The following is a 23,155-nucleotide window of genomic DNA, read 5'->3' on the forward strand; positions in this document are numbered from 1 at the left end:
GGGCACGGAAAGCAGTGGGGAGGAGCTGGAACAGAGAAGGGAACAAAGGTGCAGGGTGCAGAAAAGAACATGGAGAGTGGCAGGCTGAAGATTACCTTCTCCATCTCATTGAGATTCCCATGCAGGTCCCATTTTGAGGAGCTGCTGCCAACCTGTCACAGCTGTGGTGCTTGGAGGCAGCGAGGTGCCGTCCCCGAGGGAGGCTGAGAGCCGAGAACAGAGGAGAGAGGAGGGCGTCTGATCAAATATTCCCTTTACTCATGGCAGCCTTCACATCTCCTGCGTGCTCGCTCCGTGCGTGCCCGCTCCGAGGGTGCCCCGGCAGGCGAGGTGGTGCCAGCGCCGCTCACCCGCCGGCCACGGCCGTGGGAGCCGCAGGGATCCCGGGAGGAGCTGCAGGGATCCCGGGGGGAGCCGCAGGGATCCCGGGAGGAGCCGCAGGGATCCCGGGGGGAGCTGCAGGGATCCCGGGAGGAGCCGCAGGGATCCCGGGAGGAGCCGCAGGGATCCCGGGAGGAGCCGCAGGGATCCCGGGGGGAGCCGCAGGGATCCCGGGAGGAGCCGCAGGGATCCCGGGAGGAATGCTGCTGCTGCTGTGGAAGATGCTTAACCTGGGGCACAGAAGGCGAGGACTCAACAGCCCAGGTATGACAGGGCACCGAGCACTCCCCACTGCACAGGAACCCCTGCAGCAAGGAATTCCTGCTTTTGGGCAGTTTGCTGAGGAAGAGGAGGGGATCCCAATCCCCCCAAAGGATGCTGAGAGCCAGCACATGAGGACTTGGGTCAGGGCTGGTACTGCTGGGACACAAAGCAGGAAAATGGGATTTCCAGGATTTCTCTGGGGACAGAGCACAGAACAGCTTAGAGCAACTCTGCCAGCCACCACAGGGAGTGAAGACAGGAGGCACACATGGGTCTAGGTCACAGCAGGGTCCTAAGACAAAAAAGAAACATCCCAGGGCTGCTGAATCCCTTCAGTCTTCCAAAGGGCCTCAGTTTTCCCAACTTCTGGAGTGCAGGGTGTCCCTCAAACCCCACTCAGGCTGCCCAGTGCCCAAACCCCACTCACCTTGGATTGCAGAGCTGAGGGAGTGTTGAATGGCATCTCTCCCTACCCTTCCCTATCTACATTCTGCATCCCTGTTCCATCTGTAGGCATTATTCCTATGCTGCCCACATCACTCTGGGTCTGTGACTTACAGGGCTGCTGCTCTCCTGCAGAACAGGATAAGGAGCGGGAGCGGGAGAACGGCTGTGGGCAGATAGGCAGAGGCACACGGGTTAGAGCTGATATTAACACAGCTCGGCCCAGGCTGACAGGGAAAACAGATGGAGAGCTCAGCAGGCAGCGCCGGCACCGCGGTGTGAGGCACTGACAGTCCTGAGCAGAGCGGGGCCGTCCCTCCATCGCCCTGGGGAGTGGAGGAGGAACCGACCCGACCCGGGGCAGGGGGACATCCTGGGAGGCACCGCCGGGCTGGTGATGTCCCCAGCCACAGCAGCTCTCAGGGGTCTCTCTCCAGGGGAGCCTGTGCTGGGCAGGATTGCTGAGCTCTCCTCCTCCTCCTCGCTGGCACAGCTGGCCCTGAGCAGAGTTTGTTTATTTAACTCAAGCTCTTTATTGCACTAAAGTTTGCTTATTCAACTAAAGTTTATTTTTTCACAGTGTTTGTTAGTTCGCCTTAAGTTTATTTTTCCTCCTAAAACCTGTTTGTTTACACCCAGTCTGTTTATGTGACTGAAGCTGACCCAGGAGCTCCTCAGTTTGCAGCTCAGCTGCAGAATCCCCTTCCCTGCTGCGCCCCTGCCCTGCTCCCCGTGCACACAGGTTTCCAGGAGAGACCTCCAAGTGCTGCAGGGATCACCTCCAGGCTGACTCTGGAAACAGGACAAGCCCAGTTTAAACCCTTAGGGGTCAGCAGGCTGGCATTCTTTTCCTGGTTACACGAGTTCAGATGTAAATTTTTAAGCCAGGTGTTGGAGTTCAGATGGAATTCGGGTTTTCCCTTCACTGAAATGACACAACCAGATAAAGCTGCAGGGACACAGCACTGGGGTGTCACACGTGCCCCTGCCTGATCGATGCCACCTGGAGCAGGTGTTATCCCAGGCGGCACAGCACCAGCCGCTGCCTGGAAAATGGGATTGGATCTTCAGAAAAAGCTATTAGCCCCTTGTCAGGACCCTCTGATGAGAACTGACTGGGCAGCACAGATCGATGCTGCCAGCTCACGCCTCGTCCCTGCTCCCGTGTATTTCAATCACCCAGCCCAGGATCCAGGTACATGTTACCTGATGTGAGTTTAAGTGTCATTTATTACTAATTACTTTACGTGGCATAAGGTTTTTGGCAGCTTCAGCCTGGCAGAACAGGCTGTAATTACACAAGTCAGACTCAGATATGCAGTTAAAATAATTCCTCACTGTATTTGGTTAAAAAGGGAAGAAAATTAAGAACTCTATTACTGACCTAATAAAATAATTTTGCAATTAGGACCAAATGACTTCTGCAACTTGTGAAAATGTGAAATTCAGGGCAAAGACTACGTTCTCATTTCAAGTAATAATGATTTTCTTCATTTTCATAAAATCCTGGCAGTTCTCAGCTCTGTGTAATGGCCCAGGCTCAGGAGCTGTGGGGTCCTGTCTGGGGAGAGTTTCTGCAGTTGGACACAGGACATAGGGGTCACTAAGTCTTGTGGCTCAACTGCTATTCTTGCCAGGTTTCCCCATCCAAGTTCTTTGTATCTCAGTATCTGAGAAGTTTAATGCACAGGGTTTCATCAGGTACCTGGTCCTGCATGCTACAGGTACAGTTTCCTGCCACCTGCTTGTAATAATGCCTGTGTAGGGCCAGAAAAGCAAAGGACCCGAGTGTTTAGATTCAATGGGAAGAAAAGCAGCACTGAACAACCTTAAAACCCTGAAAGACGTGGACCCCTGAGAGGATAAATTACAGACACCACAAATGTGAGACACAATTAGTGCTGGCTTGAGGAGAAAACCATCGTGAGCCAGCATCGGGGGCCTGTGAGCCGCAAGCCTGTTCTGCGCTGAAATAATTGCAATAGCCATGGAAACCATCAAAGCTGCTCTGCTCATTTCAGGTAAGAAAAGAGCGAGCTGCTTCTTTGGCTCTGCCCTACGTTTTTGCCTCAGTGTCATGATTTCTCTCAGAAAAACGTTATTTGTGACAACCACGAGACGCACCGAGTGCTCAGGAGCTGGACAGTGGCCTTGGTCTGGCACGCACCCCCCGGTCCACGCGGCCCCTCCGGTGCCCCGCACGCTGCTTCTGCACGGTTGTTCTCGGCGTGATCTCCTCAAAAAGCAATTGTCTTTCTCCTCATCCTTTGTGCAAAACATAAAAGATTAATGATTCTAATTTCAGCGCTGCAGCTGCCTCGCAGCCCGGTTTGGGGGGCTGTGGTGGAGGGAAGGGCGGGAGGAGCCGCCGCTGCCCGAGGCTGAGCCGAGCCCAGCGGATCCTTCCCAGCAGCGGCTCCTGGAGCCGGGGGTCTTGAGGCAAACAGACCTCGTGAGTCCCAGCTGGGAAATGCCAAGTGTTTAAGGACAGACAAGAAAGCTGGCAGCGTCAGGACTGAATGGGAGACAAGAACGGGGTGAAAGAATTTCAACACTCACCTTCCAAGGGAGGATTTAAATATTTGTCTCTATTAAGAACTTGTGTACTGACCTACCTCAGCTTGGGAAGGTTGGATTATCAGCGTCAAATCAGTTTTCTCCAAGGCATTACTCCTCAAAGAAAACAGTTCAGCAATTATAAACAACAAACTTACAAAACCTGCTCTATATTATATGCAGGTTCAATACACTAACTGCTTTTGTCCTAGGCAGAGCTGGGTGTGACCTGCTTGGCCCCAGCTCCTCCTGCCCATGCTGCTGGTGGAGTTCTGACACTGGACTCTCTAACAGCCAGGATAAAGAGTGCAAAACAAGATCTAGTTTCGTAACATTAACTTTTTTTTATTAAGAAGACAGATATTTTATAGTACTTCTTTTCCTTTGTAAAAATGGGATACATGAACCAATACAAAATGTGAATGGGAACAGATGGATATGTATTTTCTTACACTGTAACATCTTCCATGGACACCTTAAAACAGAACTGGCCTAAGGGGAAAAAATAAAAAGGCCGGGTAAATAAAGAACAAGGTTGTTTATCATCAGTTCCGCGTTCTTCATTTGTGATCCTCCTTTAAACAAGGTTGTTCTTTCTTCACGCTTCAAAGTCCTAATGATCTAAAGCTGTACAAAGTAATACTCAACAATACATTTCAACAGTGCACTGTATACTGAAGAAAAAATACATAAACCGATATACAACTAAAATTAATAATTTCCTGTTGTTTCTCCTGTTTTTATGTTTTTTTTTTTATTTTTCCAATGCGTGGGGCCGAAATTTTGCAATCTACCTGAGACGGAAAACACCAATCAAACACATGAACCTGAGACATGTCAACATTGTAAGTCAAAGTTACATCGGTAACACTGCACTACGGTACACTTCCAAACAAATATGGGCTGCCCAAGGCCAGGATGCCCGTCCCGTGCCGCCGCCGCCGGGCCACGGAGCCCCCGGCTCCCCCCTGGCTGCTTCTCACCGCGATGGGGTTTGGCAATGGTGCTGAGGGCTCAGAAAAGAGCTGCGCTCGACAAAAGCTGCTCGGAAAAAAGGGGTGCTTTTCCTTCACGAGGTTCCGCTCGTGAAGAAGGGAAAGACGGAATACTGCTGGGGAATAGGCCCGCTGGCCCGTTCCCAAAGGAATCTCACTTTGTAATGGTTCTGCCAAAAAACAGCAATTAAAAAACAAACACACAAAAATGGGCCCACCCAACCCCCTAAAAAAATCCCCAAACCTGATACTAAGATTAATGCTTTCCTTAAATAAATCAGATACATTTGCCACATAAACTCAATAAAAAAGTATCGCTCCAAATCCATGATTACTCACCAAAAAAAAAGTCAGCATATATAACTTTATACCGTCTTCCCGCTGCGGTTTGCTACCTGTCGCTTACAATTCCGATTGAGCCAGAGTCTCCTGTGCACCTATGGCTTTAGTGGTCATTAGCACGCTTGTTTCAACACGAATTCCCATGTTTTACTCAGCAGGTAGGAAAAAAAGGCAGTTTTGTTCATCCAGCTGCTCTCCAGGTCTGGGCTCACGCGTCAAAGGGGCTTCACCTGCTGCCCCCATGGCTGCCAAGCGGGGAGAGGATGAGGAGAAGCCCCTGCACCAGGGAGGGCCCTGCCTGCCCAGCAAGGACCCTGCTCCTGCATCCCCACGGCTGAGCAGCGCCTCTGCCGAGCTCCAGCCCATTTCCCAGCCGCCACCATTGAAAGCACCTGAAACAGCCACAAAAGGGGCTCGGGGGTGTCATCCGAGCCCTGACGGCAACAGGGGAACGGGACATGGGCACACTGAACTGCAAACTACGCATCTAAAATGTGCTGGTTCTCCTCCGATGAGCTCGAGTTCTGAACGGAAACCGGTGAAGAGAAAAAAGGGGAAACATCTTCAGAGAAATGCACCTACTCCACGGGGTCCCAGCTGGAAACTCCAGAAACAGGAAAGGGGAAACGAAGAGCCACAGAAACCCGAAGGGAACTAACGCACAGAAGCCCCTCTTCTTCCCAGCCTCCCCCCGACCCGAACGAACAGAAATTAAACAAGGCACAGAATCTTCTGCAAATGACTTCACTAAACTAAATCCAAGCTGGACTTGGCCAAAAAAAGAAAACCCAAACGAACTGAGGTGTCGAACAGCAGAGTGTACTTTACGAGGAATATTTTTACACAGCAAATCCCAGACCATCCCGGCCTCACCGCTCTCCACCACCCATTTGCTTTTTTTTCCTTAAAAAAAAAAGACACAAGCTGGTTGCAACTTTCAAGATCACTGTCTTTGTAGCGTTTAAATAGGGCCAGTAGTAACCGTCCACGGTTGGACACCTCATGGGAACCAAGGCTGCTCTAGATGAAGTACTCTTTCTTTTCCTCGGAGTTGTTTTGTCCTCCCTCTGCGTTGATGATGGCTGTGTCTGCGTCGGCCGCATCATCTGCTCCTTTGGCTTCGTGAGTGAAGTATGTACCTGCAAGGGAAGGGGAGGCTGCGTGACTCCTTGGGGGTCTCGGTGTGGTGGCGAGGGAGCAATCGACAAAGGAAACAGAAATGTCACTGGGAGAGAGACTGAGGCGTCTGCCACATCAGACATGGCAACACCACGACTGAGGGGACATGCGTGCCTGGCCTTTCATCCTCCAGCTTGGGTCTCTGTCTTACCTTTATGTCTGGCAAAATATCGCCCTAAAATGATGAGCAGGCAAAGCATGGCAAAGACGACGACAGCCACGACGCCACCAACCACGGCATGGTCCACGCTCCGTATGGCCCCCTCCTCACCTGCGCGGGAATCTGTTGAGATCAGAAGAGGAATAAGAATTGGGGACTTATTACGATGCTCTCGGCAGGCTCTGGCTGCAGCTGCTCTCACGATGGGAAGAGCTGCCCTCAGGCTCTCCAGAAGAGCAGGGGTGAAGCACGGAGCTAACTACACAGATGAGTTCGGGCAGAGGAGCTTTGTCCGGAGCCGAACTGATCTGGCGGCTCGACTCGCGAGGTGTTTTCCGCTAAAAGCAGCAGCACTATGACTACGCACGGGGGAGACAGCTGGGAGAGGGGAGGAAGGGCACATGGAGTCGTTGGTGGGGATCTATTTTGGGAAATTTCCCTAGAGTGCTCTCCGAATCTCAGCCTTCCTGGTGGATGGGGCATGGAGAAGAGCAGTACAATAAGGGAATATTAATCGTTAGCTCTGAGAAACGTCATTAACGAATGCCCTCTTGAAAACATCTCAATTTCCCAAAACACTCCTGGCCTAAAACCCAACTCACCCAGCATGGAAAATATTTGTAACCATCCTCTGCCCTGACTGAACTGGGTTCCACCATGAACCCCCACCTTTACTGCTCAATGCAACCCACAAGGACACAGCACTCCTGACCCAAAAGCTAACACCCAGTCTGAGGCCGACAGCAAGCAGTAACTGTACAGCGGCTCCGACTGCTGTACTGCGTTTATTTAACTCCTCACCACACAATTAGTTTCCTTTCAGAGGCGCCTCTCCCTCGGGATGCCGTCACCTGGGAGAGGGATGACTGATGTAGCAGAGGAACAGCTCCGGAATGAACCCCGGATGAGCTATGGCCATGTAAAATGAATGTATAGCAGTGTAAACAATTTTAATTTAAGAACGCAGCTACATCAACCCTTGCTGCAATCCTAATGGCAAATGAGATTTATAATGCAGTAAAAAACAATTATTCTCCCGCTGATTAATACATTAACATTTTGGAATAGAAGCTAAACCATTGTCTCTTTTTTTTAGCGAGTCAAGCGCGACACCTCTATTAAAATGATTTACTGGCCATACCTTACAATTTAAGCACAGCAGCAACAGAAACGGTAAAAATCTTTTAACTTTACATGATTTGTGAAGTCATATGTGAAGGATTTACCATTTAAATCTTTCACTACAAGAAGCACATGGCCCATAAATCTGCCCTGCCTGCGCCTGCCTGGACACCTCGGAGAAATGCGTTTTGCCAGGACGACTGAGAGAGCAAATGCAAGTCAATTTTTAAGAAAGATTTATCTCCGTCTCCCTCCAAAGAACAGAGCAAATCTCTGAAGCCTCCACCTCTAATAATATTTGAAGTTTATCGATCAAGCGTACAGATCTGTGACAGCCAAAGGTAATGGGGCTCTTTTGAGCCGAGACCTGATACAAAGCTTTCGAGCAGCAGCTGGGATTTACGCTTTCTATCGATATTTCCAATTCTGCTCCAAGATTAAGGACTGAGGGACCCAAGTAAATAACTCGGGACCATAAGCACCATAAAGCGCCTTTAATTAAAACAATTTAAGAAAAAAAGCCCCTTTGAATGACCTCTGAGAGCAGGAGCCCCAGTGCGGGCAGAGAGATGCTGGGATGAGCTGAGGTGTGGTGAGGGACACTGTGGAGACCCTTACAGCAGCTTGGCTGATAAGGTTAAAACTGCAGCCAGAAGAGATTATTCCCCTGCAAACCAAAAGCCTTCACTGTCACATCACTGAACCCCAAGCCATGGCACTGTGGTGACAGTGTGCCAAGGAATCCAAAAGCACAGCAAAGGGAGAACTTCTGTCTCATCTCCAGGGGGAACAGACCATGCTGTGATCACTTCCCAGCATCTGCTCTGTGCCGAGTGGCTGAACATCCCTGCATGCTGAGGGAAAGGTGCCCATGGACACTCATGGGGTGCTGAGCTGGTCCCGTGCCCAGGCACAGGATCTGCTGCTTGCCCAGGGTGGCAGCTGGGGAAAACCGGTCACACCGGGCATCCTGGGAGCTCCCAGTCCAACACAGCCTTTCCCCTGCTGCTCCAGCTCGGCTAATCTGGCCTCTGTGAACCTGCTCTCTGCAAAGCAACTAAACTGGCTCATCTGCTGCAGCAGCTGCTTTGGGCACGCTTCACTCTGTTTTTTCCTTATTTTTTTAGGAACTTTGCGCCCAGTTCTGCTCGGTTGCACTCGGAGCAGCCAGCAGCCTCCCAGCCGGGGTGGATGAGTGCCTTGTTGACATCTGGAACAGCTGAGGGGCATAAAGATGCTGAGTTATGGCTCTGTAATGTGCTTCCAGCAGGATTTTGCATCAAGAGGCGTTTTTTCTTCATCATCATAAATTAAGGTTCTGGAAAGATGAGGCCGTGTGTTCATGCTGGCGGCAGCCTCCACTGTCCCCTGACCCACTGCCGTGGAGACGGGGCTGTGCCAGAGCCTCGTGCCTCACACATCCCTCATGTCCTCCCTCTGACTGGCATTGTGCCAAGAGCAGGGAGAGAGGGTTCCCCTGGAAGGGACTCTGGCCTAAAGCCTTGCCAGGTTTGCTCAGCAGAGTTTGTTAAGCGTGAGTTCCTCTGCTGAGATGTGCATGGCCATTTTTCTCAACTGTTCCTCTTAAAGAAGATCCCAGCGAGGTGCCAGCCCCAAGTTCACACTGTTAAACACGTGGCTAAATACATCTTCAAGCTTACACACAGCCTAAAACATTCCTCCTGCAGCATCTCCTCTCCTTGCCTCCAGCCCCTCATCAAAGCCCGTGCGCTCCAGCACCGTGAGCTCTGCCTGCCGGCACGGCAAAGCCCAAATCCACCGCCAGCGATTCCCACACGGCTCCCAGCAAGCCTGTCTGTGTGCCAGCAGCACGGGAACAGCCCCTCCACGTCCTGTCCCTCGCTATTTCTTTGGCAATTAACAAAGTGTCAGGTCTATGGAACAAGGAATAATTCCCCAAAGCCAAGAAGAGACTTGACCTTAACAACCGGAATCTGCTTTAAATGCTGTCTCCAATTCACCCAAGCTATTCCTGCCTCCTATCTCTGATTAAACCAGAAATCACAACTTTATTGCTGAAGAGGGAACAGTCAAGATGGCAGGAACTGACAAAATGCCACATTATTTGCTAATCCTAATATGTTATTCTTCCTCAAGATTTGCTTTTCTCAGCACCAATTCAATTACAGATGCTACAAATCCTTCTGACATTTAATTCCCTCTTGTCAGGGCGCAGTAAATGTATACATGCAGAGCTTTCCCATTAGGATGTTAATATATATTGGAGCAAGCTGGATCCTGGCCTCTCCAGCGAATCATCAGGAATTTTCCTATTAGGGTTTTGGTTTGGGTTTGCTTATGAGTTTTTGTGGGTGGGGCAGAAGGAGGGAGGGAAAGGCAGGGAGGGAACAGACATCACAGCATGTTGTCACCAACATGTCCCCTCAGGGCTACTCTGCAGCTACACTGCACCTTGGCTGAACCGTTTTTGGGTCGATGCTTTGCTTGGCACCAAAGCACCTTAAAGGAAAACTGCAGTGGTGAAAGTACAATCCACCTGCCAGAGCTGAACTCATGCAGGAAAAAAAATCAATTTGTCTTTCCAAGTGCTGTGCTGCTCCCCCAAGGGATTGGCACGGCTGCACCCCACAAGAGGGGATGCATGGGGTGCAGTACTGGGCCCGTCTGCCCACAGTGCAGATCTCTGCACAGCAGCAGGAGCGCTCCAGAGCCTCTTCTAGGGGGGCCACACAAAGACTTGGGTAGCTTGAAATTTATTTTTGCTAATTATTTTTACCAACTACTCATGTAATCAACAAAATAGTGATTACACTGCTGGAATGGCAACCCTGAAGTTTTCCTTTAAACAAAAAGTGCGGCTCAGCAAACAGCACACAGACAGGAGAGAAAGGGGTTTGGGAGTGGTTCCTACTCATCACAGAACTAAGGAACTAATTCCAAAGGTCAGGAGCAGTACGGAGCAGACGCTGAGCTGGGCATTGTCCATCTAAGTACTGATAATCATCATCTGCGATTCACACCTGCAGGTTCTCAGCTATGGGGGCTTCGGGGGACCCTCTTAAAAAGTGACTGTATTAAAGATCTCCAAGTTTTTAACATTTCTGCCAATCTAAGTGCTAAAACCAGCTTTCTGTGCACTCTTAAGAAAAATGTTGGTGTTGGTAAGAGCAGCATTCTGACAGTGGGTCACTGCTTACACTGAGGTTTAGCAGAGGGAAGACTTTTCTGCTCCCAGCTTCTCAATGAAAAGGTTCCACTCAATTCCATTTTAATGAGGCTTTAAATATAGGTGTACCTACAAATATTCCACTCTTTTTGTCAGCAGCAGCATCTCCAGCCTAAAAGCAAGACTGGGTTGGACCGGGCTGCCTGCATTTTAAATCTCCCCTCTACCCACACTAACAGCTTGGGACCTCTTTGGGTCAAACCCCTCTCGTTTACCTTCAGCGCTGCCCGCGCTGTCACCAGCGGGTCCCGCGAGGCTCGAAGCGGCGGCTTTGGGCTCACCTTGGTGCCGGGAGCCCCCTGCACACACGGGCACCCCCGAGCGGCTCCTTCCAGCGACCTCCTGCAGCCGGGACCAGCCGGCCCCGCCTGTCCGCGCCGCTGGCACCGCTCCTGACACTGCTGCTGCTGCAAACTGCTCCTTCCCTGTGTGCTCCAGCACCCTCCGGCCCATCACGGCTCTCCCTGGGCTCGGTGCCAGAGGCGTGCAGCAAAGGCAGCGCTGGCAGATGCAGCCTGTCCTGCCGGGATGTGGGAAAGCCCGGGGTCTATGGAACCCCTGCTGGGTGCTGCTCCTAACTCCTGTCCTTCCTCCTCACCTCCCTCCAGCTTCACATTCTATTGTCCAACTGCAACACTTTGGGTATCTCTGGACAGCCCTGACCTTCCTCTATGCCCATTTCTGCTGTAAAAGCAAAGAACATAGTGGGATTTTTGTGAAAATGTAGTTTAGACATCAATTTTGGCATATAGGGATTTATCGCTGCACTTGCACAAAAATTTACCTTCTATTTCTGGGTGAAAATTAATTTCAAGCTCCTGACATTGGGCAGGGTGGGCTGAACTTGTGGGCAGGAGCAAGCTTATACACACCAACCCCACTGACAGCTCCTGAGCTTCCCAGATGTGCAGGTAACATCTGCATCACGGCAGGGGAAAGGAAACCTACCCCAATGGCTTTGAAGAATTCCTAAACAAGTGATCTCTTCTAAATCTGGTTACAGTTTAGTTTATTAAATGATTATCATATCAGTATTCCTGAAGATCCCACAGGTCATAATTCGGGTGCTTAATGGCCTTAAGTCACTTGAGCACTCCTGAAAACTTGATGAGGCAATTACTCCTTTTCCCTGGAGGTAGGAAGCATCAGCATTGCACTCCCAACTGAATTTGGGGTCAATTCTTTTGTGGAATAAAGTTTTTGAAATGATGGAGCAGTGCTAGAGGTTGGACTTGGCAGGGGCTGCTGGTGGAAGACGAGGCTGCCATTACCCCATGAACACTATAAACCACTTAGCCACGACATGGGAGGAGAGAAATCACAGCCTGTCCATGACAGGATGAGCAATAATGTTATTCATTCCCACAGCGTGGCGTGGAGCAGTCTACCCCTCCTCAAATTTATTGAGGGGCCGTTAAAGAGCAGCGTTAACCTGCCTGTCGTATCGTAATTGAATTCAGTCTAATTTAAACCAGAGAAATTTGAGGAGTTCATCCTTCTTCAATCAATAAGCTCCCCTTCAGCGACCCATTTCAAGATGGCTTCATAAAAAATCACACGCCTTGTTTGAATAAATGTGCTCACCCTGGCAGAGCTCAGAGCTGCAGCGCTGCTTCCACAGACTCCCCTGTGGAGAAGGGAGCCCCGCTCACAGCCCACGGCCAGCAATCCACCAGCACTCCCTCTGCAAAGCTGCTGGCAGCGTTTTAGTTCCCTGTTTTACAGGAGGTGCAGCAGAGCCAGGAGAGCTCGGGGAGTGCCGGGGCAGGTCCCTGGAGCACCATGCTTGGAGCCCACGGCAGTGTCTGTGTGTGCACAGGTGTGCACAGGTGTGCACAACACACACACACACACACACACACGCTCAGGTCTGCCCTCACGACTCCCGGTGCTGCAGGAACCCTGCCTGCCCTGGAATAAGAGCTGAGAGGTGCCAGGCCAGCCCTCTCCGTACCCCAAGGGCTCAGGATGTGAGGAACAAGAGGAGGATTGCGAGAGGCACGGACACACAGAGCTGGGCCGGGAAGAGCGAGGACGGCTCTGCACTCGGGCTACCTGGGCGGAAGGCAAGGGATGCATTACTTAATTGCACAGTCGGCAGAGCCTCGGTTGGAGCTGTGGGCGGGACAGATGTACCTGGAAGGAACAGCACACTGAGCAAACACGGCAGCAGCCCCCACGCCCCGGCCCCCGTGCTGGTGGGCACGTGCCCTGCATCCCTCAGGGTGGTGCCCAGGGCTCCCAGCGCCCGTTCCTGCTGCTCCTGATGGAGAGCTCAACTCCAGCACTCACCTGGACCACCCATCCGAGAGCCCCAATCTGCTGACCCTGGGCCAAAAATGTGACCTGGGTTCAGCTTCCTGGCATTCTGAGCAGGGGCTGTGGGGCAGAGGCCACTCTGTAGCAGAGAAGGGCCTGGGGCTTTCTCCAGTGCCTCCCCATACCTGACCCAGTATGATCCTGACCACACCTGACCAGGAATGATCACCCTTTGGGCAGGTAGGAGTAACCTAAAGAGCAACAAGCAAATTATTGAAATTCTTAGGGAAAAAATCAGTAACCAAACCAGATACTCCAAAAAGGGTGTTTGGGAGCTGTGGGTGTTTGATCGCTGTGGGCAGCGGCTCTGCCTGCGCTGCGTTCTGTAAAGGCAGGGGAAATTTTGGCTTCCATTCCAGACTCAGAAAAAGGACTGCACTGTGTCCCCTCTGGGCAGCACAGGCTGGGGAGCAAACACCCATCCTGGGCAATTGCTTTGATGAATTTTTTCAGGTTCTTCTCTTCATTCACCAAAAAGTGTATTTTTCCTTAAAAAAATAGAATCTTAAAAAGTAAAACAACTTACTAGAGCAAAACAATTTCCCCCATCCACTCAGGGATGTTCACCAGAGCCCTGGTGCACCTTACCTATGGGATCTGTCCAGGGCCTGCAATAATAATTGTTAGCATCGCTCAGTGTCAGAAAACATCCGGAATGAATCCATCATTTCTGACCTCTTGGCCAAAGCACTCCTGTAGTGGCTTATGGGACGTTCCCGATTTGATCGGGTGAGAGGGAACCATTAGATGGAATGAGGAATCAGGGTTTTTGGGGTTTTGTTTGCTCCATGCTGAACCCCGAGAGGAACAGCACCAGGCTCCAACCCCCCTGGGCTGGGCTCTTCCCAGGGGTCAAATGGCTGCTCCTGCCCTAAGGCCAGGACTGTGCACCCTGCGTCAGTGCAGCCCCACGCAGCCAGAGCCCGGCAGGCACCAGGAGTCTGCAGGGATGCTCTGCAAGGAGGGGCAAAAAAAATATGGGTGCATTTCTATAGGAAAACACGAAGAGCAGAGATTTAGGTTTGTACCACTGGTACAGGCTCTGCTCTGAATGCACCCAACTGCATCCACTGGAGATGCTGTTATGCTTTAATCTTAATCAGCACTAATTGGCAACGACCAGACATGAGGATGCATTTATGCCCCTTTCAGTCCAGTGTGGCTAAAAAGAGGCTTGAACCATTTATTTAGTTTGGCCTCACTGATGAAACAACCACCTCCTTTTAACCCCCAATCTGATGTTGGTATGATGAGGAATCCCTGAGCAGCCAAAAGTTAGTGCTGGCCACCTGCTTTAAGGGGGGTTTCACACAACACGGCAGAGTCAAGTGTTTTACAAACAAAGATTCAACTCAACCGGTCTCCAAATCAGCGTTCAAAAAATCCCAGCCAGGAGGGAACCACAATGGTTGGCCTCGGTGCCCTGCACCTCCTGCCCCATGTCCGAGCATGCCACACAGAAATGGGTGCCAAAATAAAAAAAAAAAGAGAACCCCAACTGAAAGGAGAGCACTTCCAAGCTGCGAGAGCGTGTGGGGAATGGCTGCGCCACAGCGACTGCACAATGCAACATGGCCAAGATGCAGAAATCAGAGTGGAACCAGTGTCTAGCGAAGGAGAGCAGCGGGTTACCTACGGACTAGCCCTTACCTGAGAGATCCCCATAGTCCAGCTCCTCGGCCGAATTGGGCAACTGAGTAAAGCCTTACAAGTAAAAACAGACTCGTTTTTCTCTGCGTTTCTCAAGCGACAAAAAACAACACACTTAAGAACTGAGGATGAATTTCTTGGGGGGAAAAAGAGAATGCGTCAGTCACTTGCCACTGTCTGCTGGTGCGGGCAGAGCCACCGTGTGACACCAGTGCAATCGTGGCCCTCATTACAGACAGAAATGCTCCTGGCTCTACACTGTTGGCACACGAAGCATGGCATTGAGACCACTCATAACAGCATGCAGAGCCCCCCAAACTCTGCCTTTCGGCCGTCACGGGGACAATGTCCCAATTTAGCCCAGGCTGATTTTGGTCCTGCAAACAGAGAGCAGTGGAAAACTTGCCTCCAATTTTGCAGCCAATCCAATTAGTTTTGGTCATGGTGACAAGTCCAGACATTTATCGAGGAGAGAATACGAATACTGGCAGTGCATGTCATGGCCTGTTTGCAGGCTGCAGGCTGTGCCCTCTGCCAAACTATCGGACAAACCGGCTTTTTTTCATTTGCGCAAATGTGATGCATTTATGGGAAAAGCATCTGTCCTCAGAGCTATAAATCAGGGAGGCACATGGTTGTGGCCACCACAGGCAGCTGGTGCTGTCTGTGAGGGCATTAGTGCTGCTTGCTTTGGGAGTCCGAGGAAGTGCTGGGATCTGCATACAGAGCAACCCCAGGGATGGACATCTCAGCCCCAGTGACAGGGCAAACCTGTGCCAGGAGGCCACCCAGACTTACTGAAATGTGGGGTGGGGCAGTGTTACCCTGTGGGCTGTGACTTCCAGGACTCACTCTTGCTGCTGGCCACTAAGAGCAAATGCATAAGCAAAGAAAAAAAATTCCCATGAAGAGATCCTGCATCCCTGGGCACTGGGGAGCCTGGCATGGTCAACTCACAGACTGCTACCAGAGCTGACTGTCTGTTAAATAGCCAAGCTGTGAGTGCAGCACGGTCAATATGCAGACTTGGCCCCACTGCAGAGCAGCAATATGTATATTTATATATATACACTGCTCTTTAAAAATGAAACTCATTTTCGGTAACTGTTTTTTAAATACATCAAATCACCAAGAAGCTACGTTGGAATTACCTCCTGAAGAGGGAAGCCATTTAGATTAATAGCAGGAAATTTGCTTGTCCGCCACTCCTGGGTTTCAGGGACCCCTTTTCAGATTTTCAGGAGCCTTTTTCCTATAAGTGATCTGTAAATACAACAGTCGACTCACAGAAGCATTGGCCATTCAAAGCTGCACTTGGCAGAGGAGCCCTTCCACTTTTCTCTCTCCAAAATTGCTTCTGTAGAGAGTTCCCTTTAAAGGAACTACATTTTCTCACTGATGAAAAAGGGCAATGTTGCATTTTTTATGAAGCAAAAAAAATATAATCCTTTCCAGAATAAAATTTGCAACAATTCCACAATTCCATTTCTCCCTGCACCTGGGACACTCACAAATGCCACTGGCCGGTGTTAGAACCTGTTGTGAGGCATTTAAATAGGTGGTAAATTGCTTCTTGATTTTTCTCATTAAACTTTCATACTGGCTACTAAAGCCCCTTCTTTTCGCTTCTGAGGGGATGAACTCAAAGTCTGCCACTACTCCTGTCAGAGAAATGAAAGGGAACTTTCCACTCTGCTCCACTTCCCTGGAAATGATAAATCCTCGCCAGGCAGAGCCGGCACAGGGAGCGCATCCTGCAGCTCAACCAGGTGCCCACACGAGGACCAGGCACCCCGGCTATATTTAGGTTTCTGTGGGCTCCCACGCTACATCCAGTTTTTAAGGAAAAGCCAATTTCTCTCCCATCTCAGGCTCTAAATAAGCAATTAGGGATTCCGTTTCATGCGGCGCGCGGCGCAGACCCGCGGCGCGCGCAGACAGCGCTGTGATGTTTTATTCAACCGCCCCAAGGACGGGAGCTGTAAAATGCACTGAGGAAAGGATTCACTATTAGCTGCACTTTTAAGTAGGGCACTTCCATGAGGGAAGGAGGCAGTTGGACTGGCAGAGCTGCTTGGTGATGGCAGTGCAGAAAGCTCTGAGGCCTTTTCCGTGGCACTGGGCGAGGTGTACGAGTGGCTGGCACTCTGGTGTGGGCAGGCTTTGGCTTCAGCCAAGCAAAACTCATTTTCAGGGACTGAGCGTAACACAACAGTGTTACCTATTCTTATGTCAAACCCACACGGCCCTTCAGGGAAGAATTCCCAGCCTGTAAAATAATTTACCTGCTGCATTATGGGCCAAGTATTTTCTTATCACTCTTCATTTGTGATTGGGGTGTTTTCCTTTTTTAACCTTCACTCCAGGCTTCCTGCTTTGCCAGCTTCAGAGGAGGCTTTTTCAAATGGCTCAAATCCCTACCTTTCCAGGAGAATGAGCAGAAATTCTGCCTGTGCTGAGGCAGCATTGCCTGGTTCTTGCCTTGCCAGGGGAGCGGGGAGCAGCCCTGAGCCCCCCACTGCTGGGTGGATGGATGGACATGGCCTCAAGCACAATGCCCTGTGTGGATAGCACCCACATCCTGGGGAGTCACTCTGAGCATTTAAAGCTCTCTGCTTACAACAGGCTAGGGGCAGAATTTGGAAAAAACTGGACACAAGGTCAGTGTGTCCAAGGTCATGGCTGCTTAGAGATGTCCTGCTTGCGTAGGGGGCAAGGGTATCTGAGGGGCTTCACAAAGGCCAGCACCTTGTGAGGGCCAAGCTCTCTGGCCACCAAGGAGCAACAGGGACCAGGACATTAAAAACTGGCATGTTGATTATGGTGGGGAGAGGGGCAGGGAGGAAAATTGAAAGGGCATGGCAGCAAAAGTGCTTTCTCCCCAGACCGAGGGGCGCAGACACTCCAGGCTGTTACACTCCCGGCTCCGAGTTCTGCCTGTATTCCAGCTCAAACAGTGGGGCCTGCGATTCCAGCCCCACGGGCACCCTGACCCCACGGGGGCACACCGGGAGGGGAGGGCTGAGGCTGGGAAACCCCAGCTTGGTGGGGTGCAGCGGAAGCACAAGCCTTCCTGCCGGCCATGACCATGCTGTTATTGGAGCTCTGGCAATGAACAGTGCAGAGAAAGGAGAAAGTGCATCAGAAAATTCACAGTTAAGCTGTCATTTTTCAACAAAAGAGTTAACAACGTTCGTGCGTTAGGTCACTCATGCATCGCTGCCGTCAACTCCATTCCGTGAGGAAACGGGAATGGCAGGGCCTTGGCTACTGCTGGGACATGCACACACACACAGGACTCCTTCCCCCCAGTCCTCTAGGATACACTCCAAAACTTTAAATGGCTCAAAACCCTCTTTCCCCGATTGAAGCATTGTGCTGGCTCCACACTGGCCTTACATTCCATTTTCTTTGCTAGCACTCTTTTTTGGGTTGGTTTTTGGTTTTGTTTTTTTCTTTTTTTTTTTTGGTTGGTTTATTTTCTTTTTTCTTCCCCCAATTCATTTTAAATCGTTTTTGGAGAAAATCCATTTGGCTGTATTCATGCCCATGCATTTCTAGTCATTCACAGACATGCTCACTCCCATCGGACATCGGAAAGAACAAATGGCCAACATACAGAAACACCTGGTATACTCCATACACACTCCAGCAACACAAGCTTGGAAAGAAACCCAGAGTCTTCATGGGAAAAGCACCCCACAAGGGCAAGCACAGGGCAGTTCAGAACTGGCTGGTTTTAAGGCAGGAAAGTTTGTGGCAGCTCATTTGACTGGGATGGGTTGTCATTTCAGCTGGACACCTCCCTGGCAGCAATCCTCCCCTTGGAGGCGGGGGATGTCCTTGAGTTAAAACCAGGCTTTTTAGGGCTTCCTCAGAACAAAGAAAAACAAGGGAAGACATCAGGAATTGCTTTAAAAAATGGGGCAAGGGCTCACCACGGAGCATCTGCCCAGTGTGTCCTCATTGCAGAGTCTAATAATACATGCCTACACTGAGCCCTTCTTGATGCAGAGACACCTAGAAAGGATGTTGGCAGTTGTGCTTTCATCAGGGCTACCTGACCTTTTTCAAATTTAAGAACCAACATCTAGCCACAAAAAGGTAGCTATAAAATCAGCAGTGTTGGTTCTTATACACACAGGGAGATTATCACAGAGACAAAACACAAGTGTGCCCAAAGATTTCTGATCTTTATGCCAAGTGGGAAAATGCATCCAGGCAGGTAAGTTATTTGTGATCAGAAGTGCAAGCCCCTCCACTTGATATGGCCCTTTGCTACTGAAGGACTGCTTCACTCAGTCCTGCCTCTGACCTCACCCAAGCAATGCCTCAAGGGAAGCAGGCAGGAGAATGGGCTGCTCTGTGCTAGGGATTTCTGTCAGTAAAAAATCAGTCAATTTATCAGAGTTAAAAGAAACTAGAACAGCAAAGTCCATCATGAATTAGCTGTAATTAAAAATTGTCAGAGGTTTTGGTTCTTCAGCTGAAAAGTAAGCTTGTGCCAAAAAATGGGATGCTCAACTTCCAGCCTGCAGTGCGTACGTAGGCTTGCTGGGGAATGGAGGAAGCTCAGGAAGCTGTCAAGCTGTTAGCTAGACTGCCTCGAGCAGACGAGAAGGGTTACTTTGCTAGACTGCTATGCTGAGAGGAAAGTGTTGCTATTTGTTTTCCCAATCTCCTTCTGCAGTGTAATAACGCAAACTTCCCTGCCGACCTTGGAGGCGAGCGCTCCTCTGTGGAGCATCCCAGAATCCCCAGTGCTGCCCTATGCCAGCAGACCCACTGTCTTAGAAACTAATAACTCAAAATGCAAGAAAAATGCTGAAAAATCTATGAAAAATAGTAATAAAAAAGAATATTAAAAATATATATTCTTTTTTGTGTGTAAAGTGACTCTCTCAGTCGGTGGGTGGGGAACCACTTGGCATCGCTTGGACCTGGATGTCACTTCCATGGGGCTTGTGCTCGCCTGGCACCAGGATGATCAGCTGGGGAGCTCACAGCAGAAATGACAAGAGCAGACAGACTTTCCAGCCTTAGAACCCATGTTGTATTTATGAGATGAGTCCACCTGAAACACAGTTTTCCCTTGAAGACTCCAGTTCCCTTTCTGGCTTTCCCTTCCCAGGCTTGTCTTGCCACTCAGCAGCGCTGAGAAATAAGATAAACAGGAATGTGATACCAACCGTGAACTGCCGGTTCTGTCGTCGCCGTTGTGTCTACACACGGGAACAGAGGATTGGAGGAAGGGAAGAAACAGGAGGAACAGCATGCAAAAAAAGGGAAAATGGAAAAAATGGAACAGATAATATATGAGCAAGCTTTCAAAGAACATTGCGTGACAAGCAATAATAAAATGAAAGGCAAAAAGCATTTGAAGTGAGTTGCACTGTTTAGAAGACATGCCTCCAGTTCAAAAGCTATGAGCCTGAGGAAAACAGTAAATTTTTCTCTTTTTCCAGGTCCTTGCCAGAACAATTACTGGTGGTTGCAAAGTCAGGGGAACAGGAGACAGGAGAGAACACTGACACCAACGGTTTGGTTGGTGGGGACAAAACAGAAGCTCCAGAGCAGGACGAGGAGCTGAGGCTCGGCACGTCGCTGTTACTCACTCACACACTGCCTCAAATGGGAGCACCCGTGGCCAGGGAACAGTCTGCTCCTGCCCCTCCTCCAGCCTCCCAGCCACCACCTGCATGAGGAATAACTTTCTTCAGCACAAAATGTGCTCTTGAACTGCAACTGTGGACAAAGATCACCAGTCCCTCTGCTGTAGCAGGTACCTGGTTGAACAGCTATGGGCAATTAAAATATCCTGGATGTTTCTTTGCTGGTTAGTCTGAAGCTGATTCTGCTCCTGATGTAAGGACTACATCCCACTGGAGATTTCTTGGGGGGCACTGCCTTGCCAATGGAGAGATGCTTTGTCTCTTCCAGGTGTTTGCAACAGGCAGTTTTAAAGGACTGACCCAAATCTGAAGGATTTTTCTGAGTTATTTCCTCCACACCAATAGGTCTAAGCCAAATGTCACCACACCACCCAAATTTACTGGCTTATTGAGTTGTTGGAGGCCGTTTCCTTTCCATCTGGAGGTAGGTGTTCCGTGGCAGGGGTCAGTGGCTGGGGCAGGCTGGCTCCTTAGGATGTGTCACTGAAATAAATCCCCGGAGCAGGGGCCCAGGCCAGGTTTGGTGCAGCCCTGCAGTGGGAGGCAGGCAGTGTCTGAGTGAGCAGCAGCGCTGCACCGCTGCACTACTGCCCGGAGCTTGGGTTTTGCAGCAACGACAGACAATTCACAGCGGCGTTTCCCCTCCTGACATGCGGGCACACAACCCGGGGACGGGCCCCCTGCGTGGGCACAGGCAGCAGTGGAAAAAGGAGGACCTGTTTCTTGGCAATTTAGCTGAGGACAGCCCAGGGCTGAATTCCTGAAGCAGCAGCAGAGACAAGAATCATACAAGGAATACACAATACTTACAGATACAAGGTCTACATGCTTTAATTATGGAAGCAAAACAAATAAACCCTGCACAGTTTAACAAACTGCACCAAGATTTGCATAACAGATTATCAAGCCTGTTTCCACTGCCAACATAGGCTGTTCTCATCTTGGCAACCAAATCTAAGGCACCCTCAAGGAGGCAAGCCCTTGTTCTCCTGAGGGAGCTCCGGGGGCTACAAGAGAAACCTCCCAAAGCCACCAAGGAGACCAAGAGCAGGGCTTTGCTTTGGTTTTTGGGTAGCAATCCCCATTTGTTTTAACCAAGCAAATGGTAGAAGGGGAAATGGTGGTGGAGGTGGGGGGAAAGCCATTGTTTAGAAGGGGTTGTTAAAACTGAGTATTAATTCCTGAGATAGCATCTTGGCATCTATAAATAGTCTCAATTTACTGTCTTCCTGAAACAGAAAAAGTTATGTCAGCTTTAACACTAAATAGAGAATCTGCTGGAAGCAAACTTGTATTGATGTGCTGGAAGAGATTATTAGTCAAGAAACAGTGCAAACTGGACAGTGCATCTCGCTTCCCCGTCCGGGGACAGAGACCGACAGGTTATACAAAATAAAGTTCTCAAGCGGTTGTAAGTGCGAACAAATATCCACGTCAAACAACATGTTGGCTGCAGCTGGAATGACAAAGTTATGATTAGCAAATGGTTTGGATGGTTGCAATAGGAAACACAGACCGGTTAAAGTTTAGAGTGAGCTTTTGGGGAGTCCTGCTCAGTCGCAGTCTTCTTTGGGAAGAAGGACTGTACACACCAGTGTTCCAGAGGGAATGACCCCGTGTTAAAGACAGAACGTGCTGACACTGGCCTGTGTCTGCATCATCATGTGGCAAAGGAGAGAAAATGGTCACTGGTGCTTTGGTACCAGATCAGAGCATTCCTGTAAATCCATGTGTGTCCCAGCCCCGCCACCGCCACTCCTCACCTGGGCAGGGACATCCCCGCCCTGCAAGGCTGCTGCTGACACAACCCGTAACTTCAGGCTGGACTGGCTAACTTGGAAGGTGCTTTTCTGAGTCCTGGGTATGTGCCACCAGCTGCTGCTTTGCTTCCAAGAACAGCCACATTTCCATGTCAGAGCAGGCACAGAGCACCCCAGGGGTCAGCCTTCTGCCCCATGTCCTACAACAAAAACCATCTCTTCTCCTCAAATGCTGACCAACAAGTTTGATACACTCCTGACTTAACTAACGTTGACCAAAGCCAAGGAAAGGCTCTGCTGTCACAAAAAGCGCTGTTCTGGTCACAAGCCATCAACGTGCAGAACAGCTACACAATCACCAAGGCTGATAGCTATCATTTAAAATGAAAAGCTGGTGATGAAGAATGGGCTGGTTTACCAGGTGCAGCAAAGCCAAGAGGACGTAGAAATCACATAACCAAACAGACTCAACTCAATGTGGGATTTTCTATCTTAATATCAAGGCTTCTCATCCCAGTGCCAATCAGGAAGAGGACCAAACATACTGTTCAGGAGAGGCAGAACAATGCCAAGGCCTTCCAAAATCTTTGTGTACAAAAGCTCCTCAGAGGCCTGGTTTATAGTTACAGAAGGTAACAAGGGAGTAACTATTGGCCTCTACAAAGCTGCAAATTTCACTTTATCGGGATTTCTGTGTAGTACTGGCCATAAGAAATAAATATCTGCCAGCTAAGACAACTCAGATGACACCCAAGCTCTAGGCACTCACCACCTCATTAGGCAGCTACACAAGGGCACACACACATATACACACACATATTTATAAAATTACTGCGTGAAGGCAGCTGGGCAACATTTCTCAGAGTTACGAGCTCCACTACTGAGCCTCCTCGTTTTCTCAAATGGATTCTCTCCAACTTCAAACTGTTTGCAGAGTGTGACAGACCAGGCCCTTTAAACTTGGCCGTAATTAGTTCACAGCCTCAAACAGAACAAGCACGATGGAGGAATATTAAAACCCCAGCAGCAAAATTAAATTCCCCTGGTTGAATGCTGCAGATGCAGTGCTGCAGCCTCGCAGGGGTACTCGGTGCTGGGACTGA

The 23,155-nt window shown here is 50.0% G+C and overlaps 1 protein-coding gene across 7 annotated transcripts in view; it reads right to left on the reverse strand.

Annotated features, from left to right (window-relative positions):
* Positions 1-3,966: 3,966 nt before the first annotated feature.
* Positions 3,967-23,155, reverse strand: part of CADM1 (cell adhesion molecule 1) — a 133,092-nt gene continuing 113,903 nt past the window's right edge. For 2 of the 7 annotated variants that reach the window (XM_063417657.1, XM_063417655.1), the window contains 2 exons: positions 6,313-6,444; positions 3,967-6,121 (listed from right to left, as the gene is read on the reverse strand). In XM_063417657.1, coding sequence (XP_063273727.1) covers positions 6,003-6,121; positions 6,313-6,444 — 251 coding nt within the window. In that variant the 3' untranslated portion in view covers positions 3,967-6,002. Of the gene's footprint in view, positions 6,122-6,312; positions 6,445-12,706; positions 12,788-14,620; positions 14,675-19,809; positions 19,843-23,155 lie in introns of all 7 variants that reach the window. The other 5 variants (XM_063417650.1, XM_063417651.1, XM_063417652.1 and 2 more) reach the window with 5 other exon arrangements.

This window comes from Prinia subflava, chromosome 22 (genome assembly GCF_021018805.1).
Source record: "Prinia subflava isolate CZ2003 ecotype Zambia chromosome 22, Cam_Psub_1.2, whole genome shotgun sequence".
In the NCBI taxonomy this organism is placed as follows: Eukaryota; Metazoa; Chordata; class Aves; order Passeriformes; family Cisticolidae; genus Prinia; species Prinia subflava.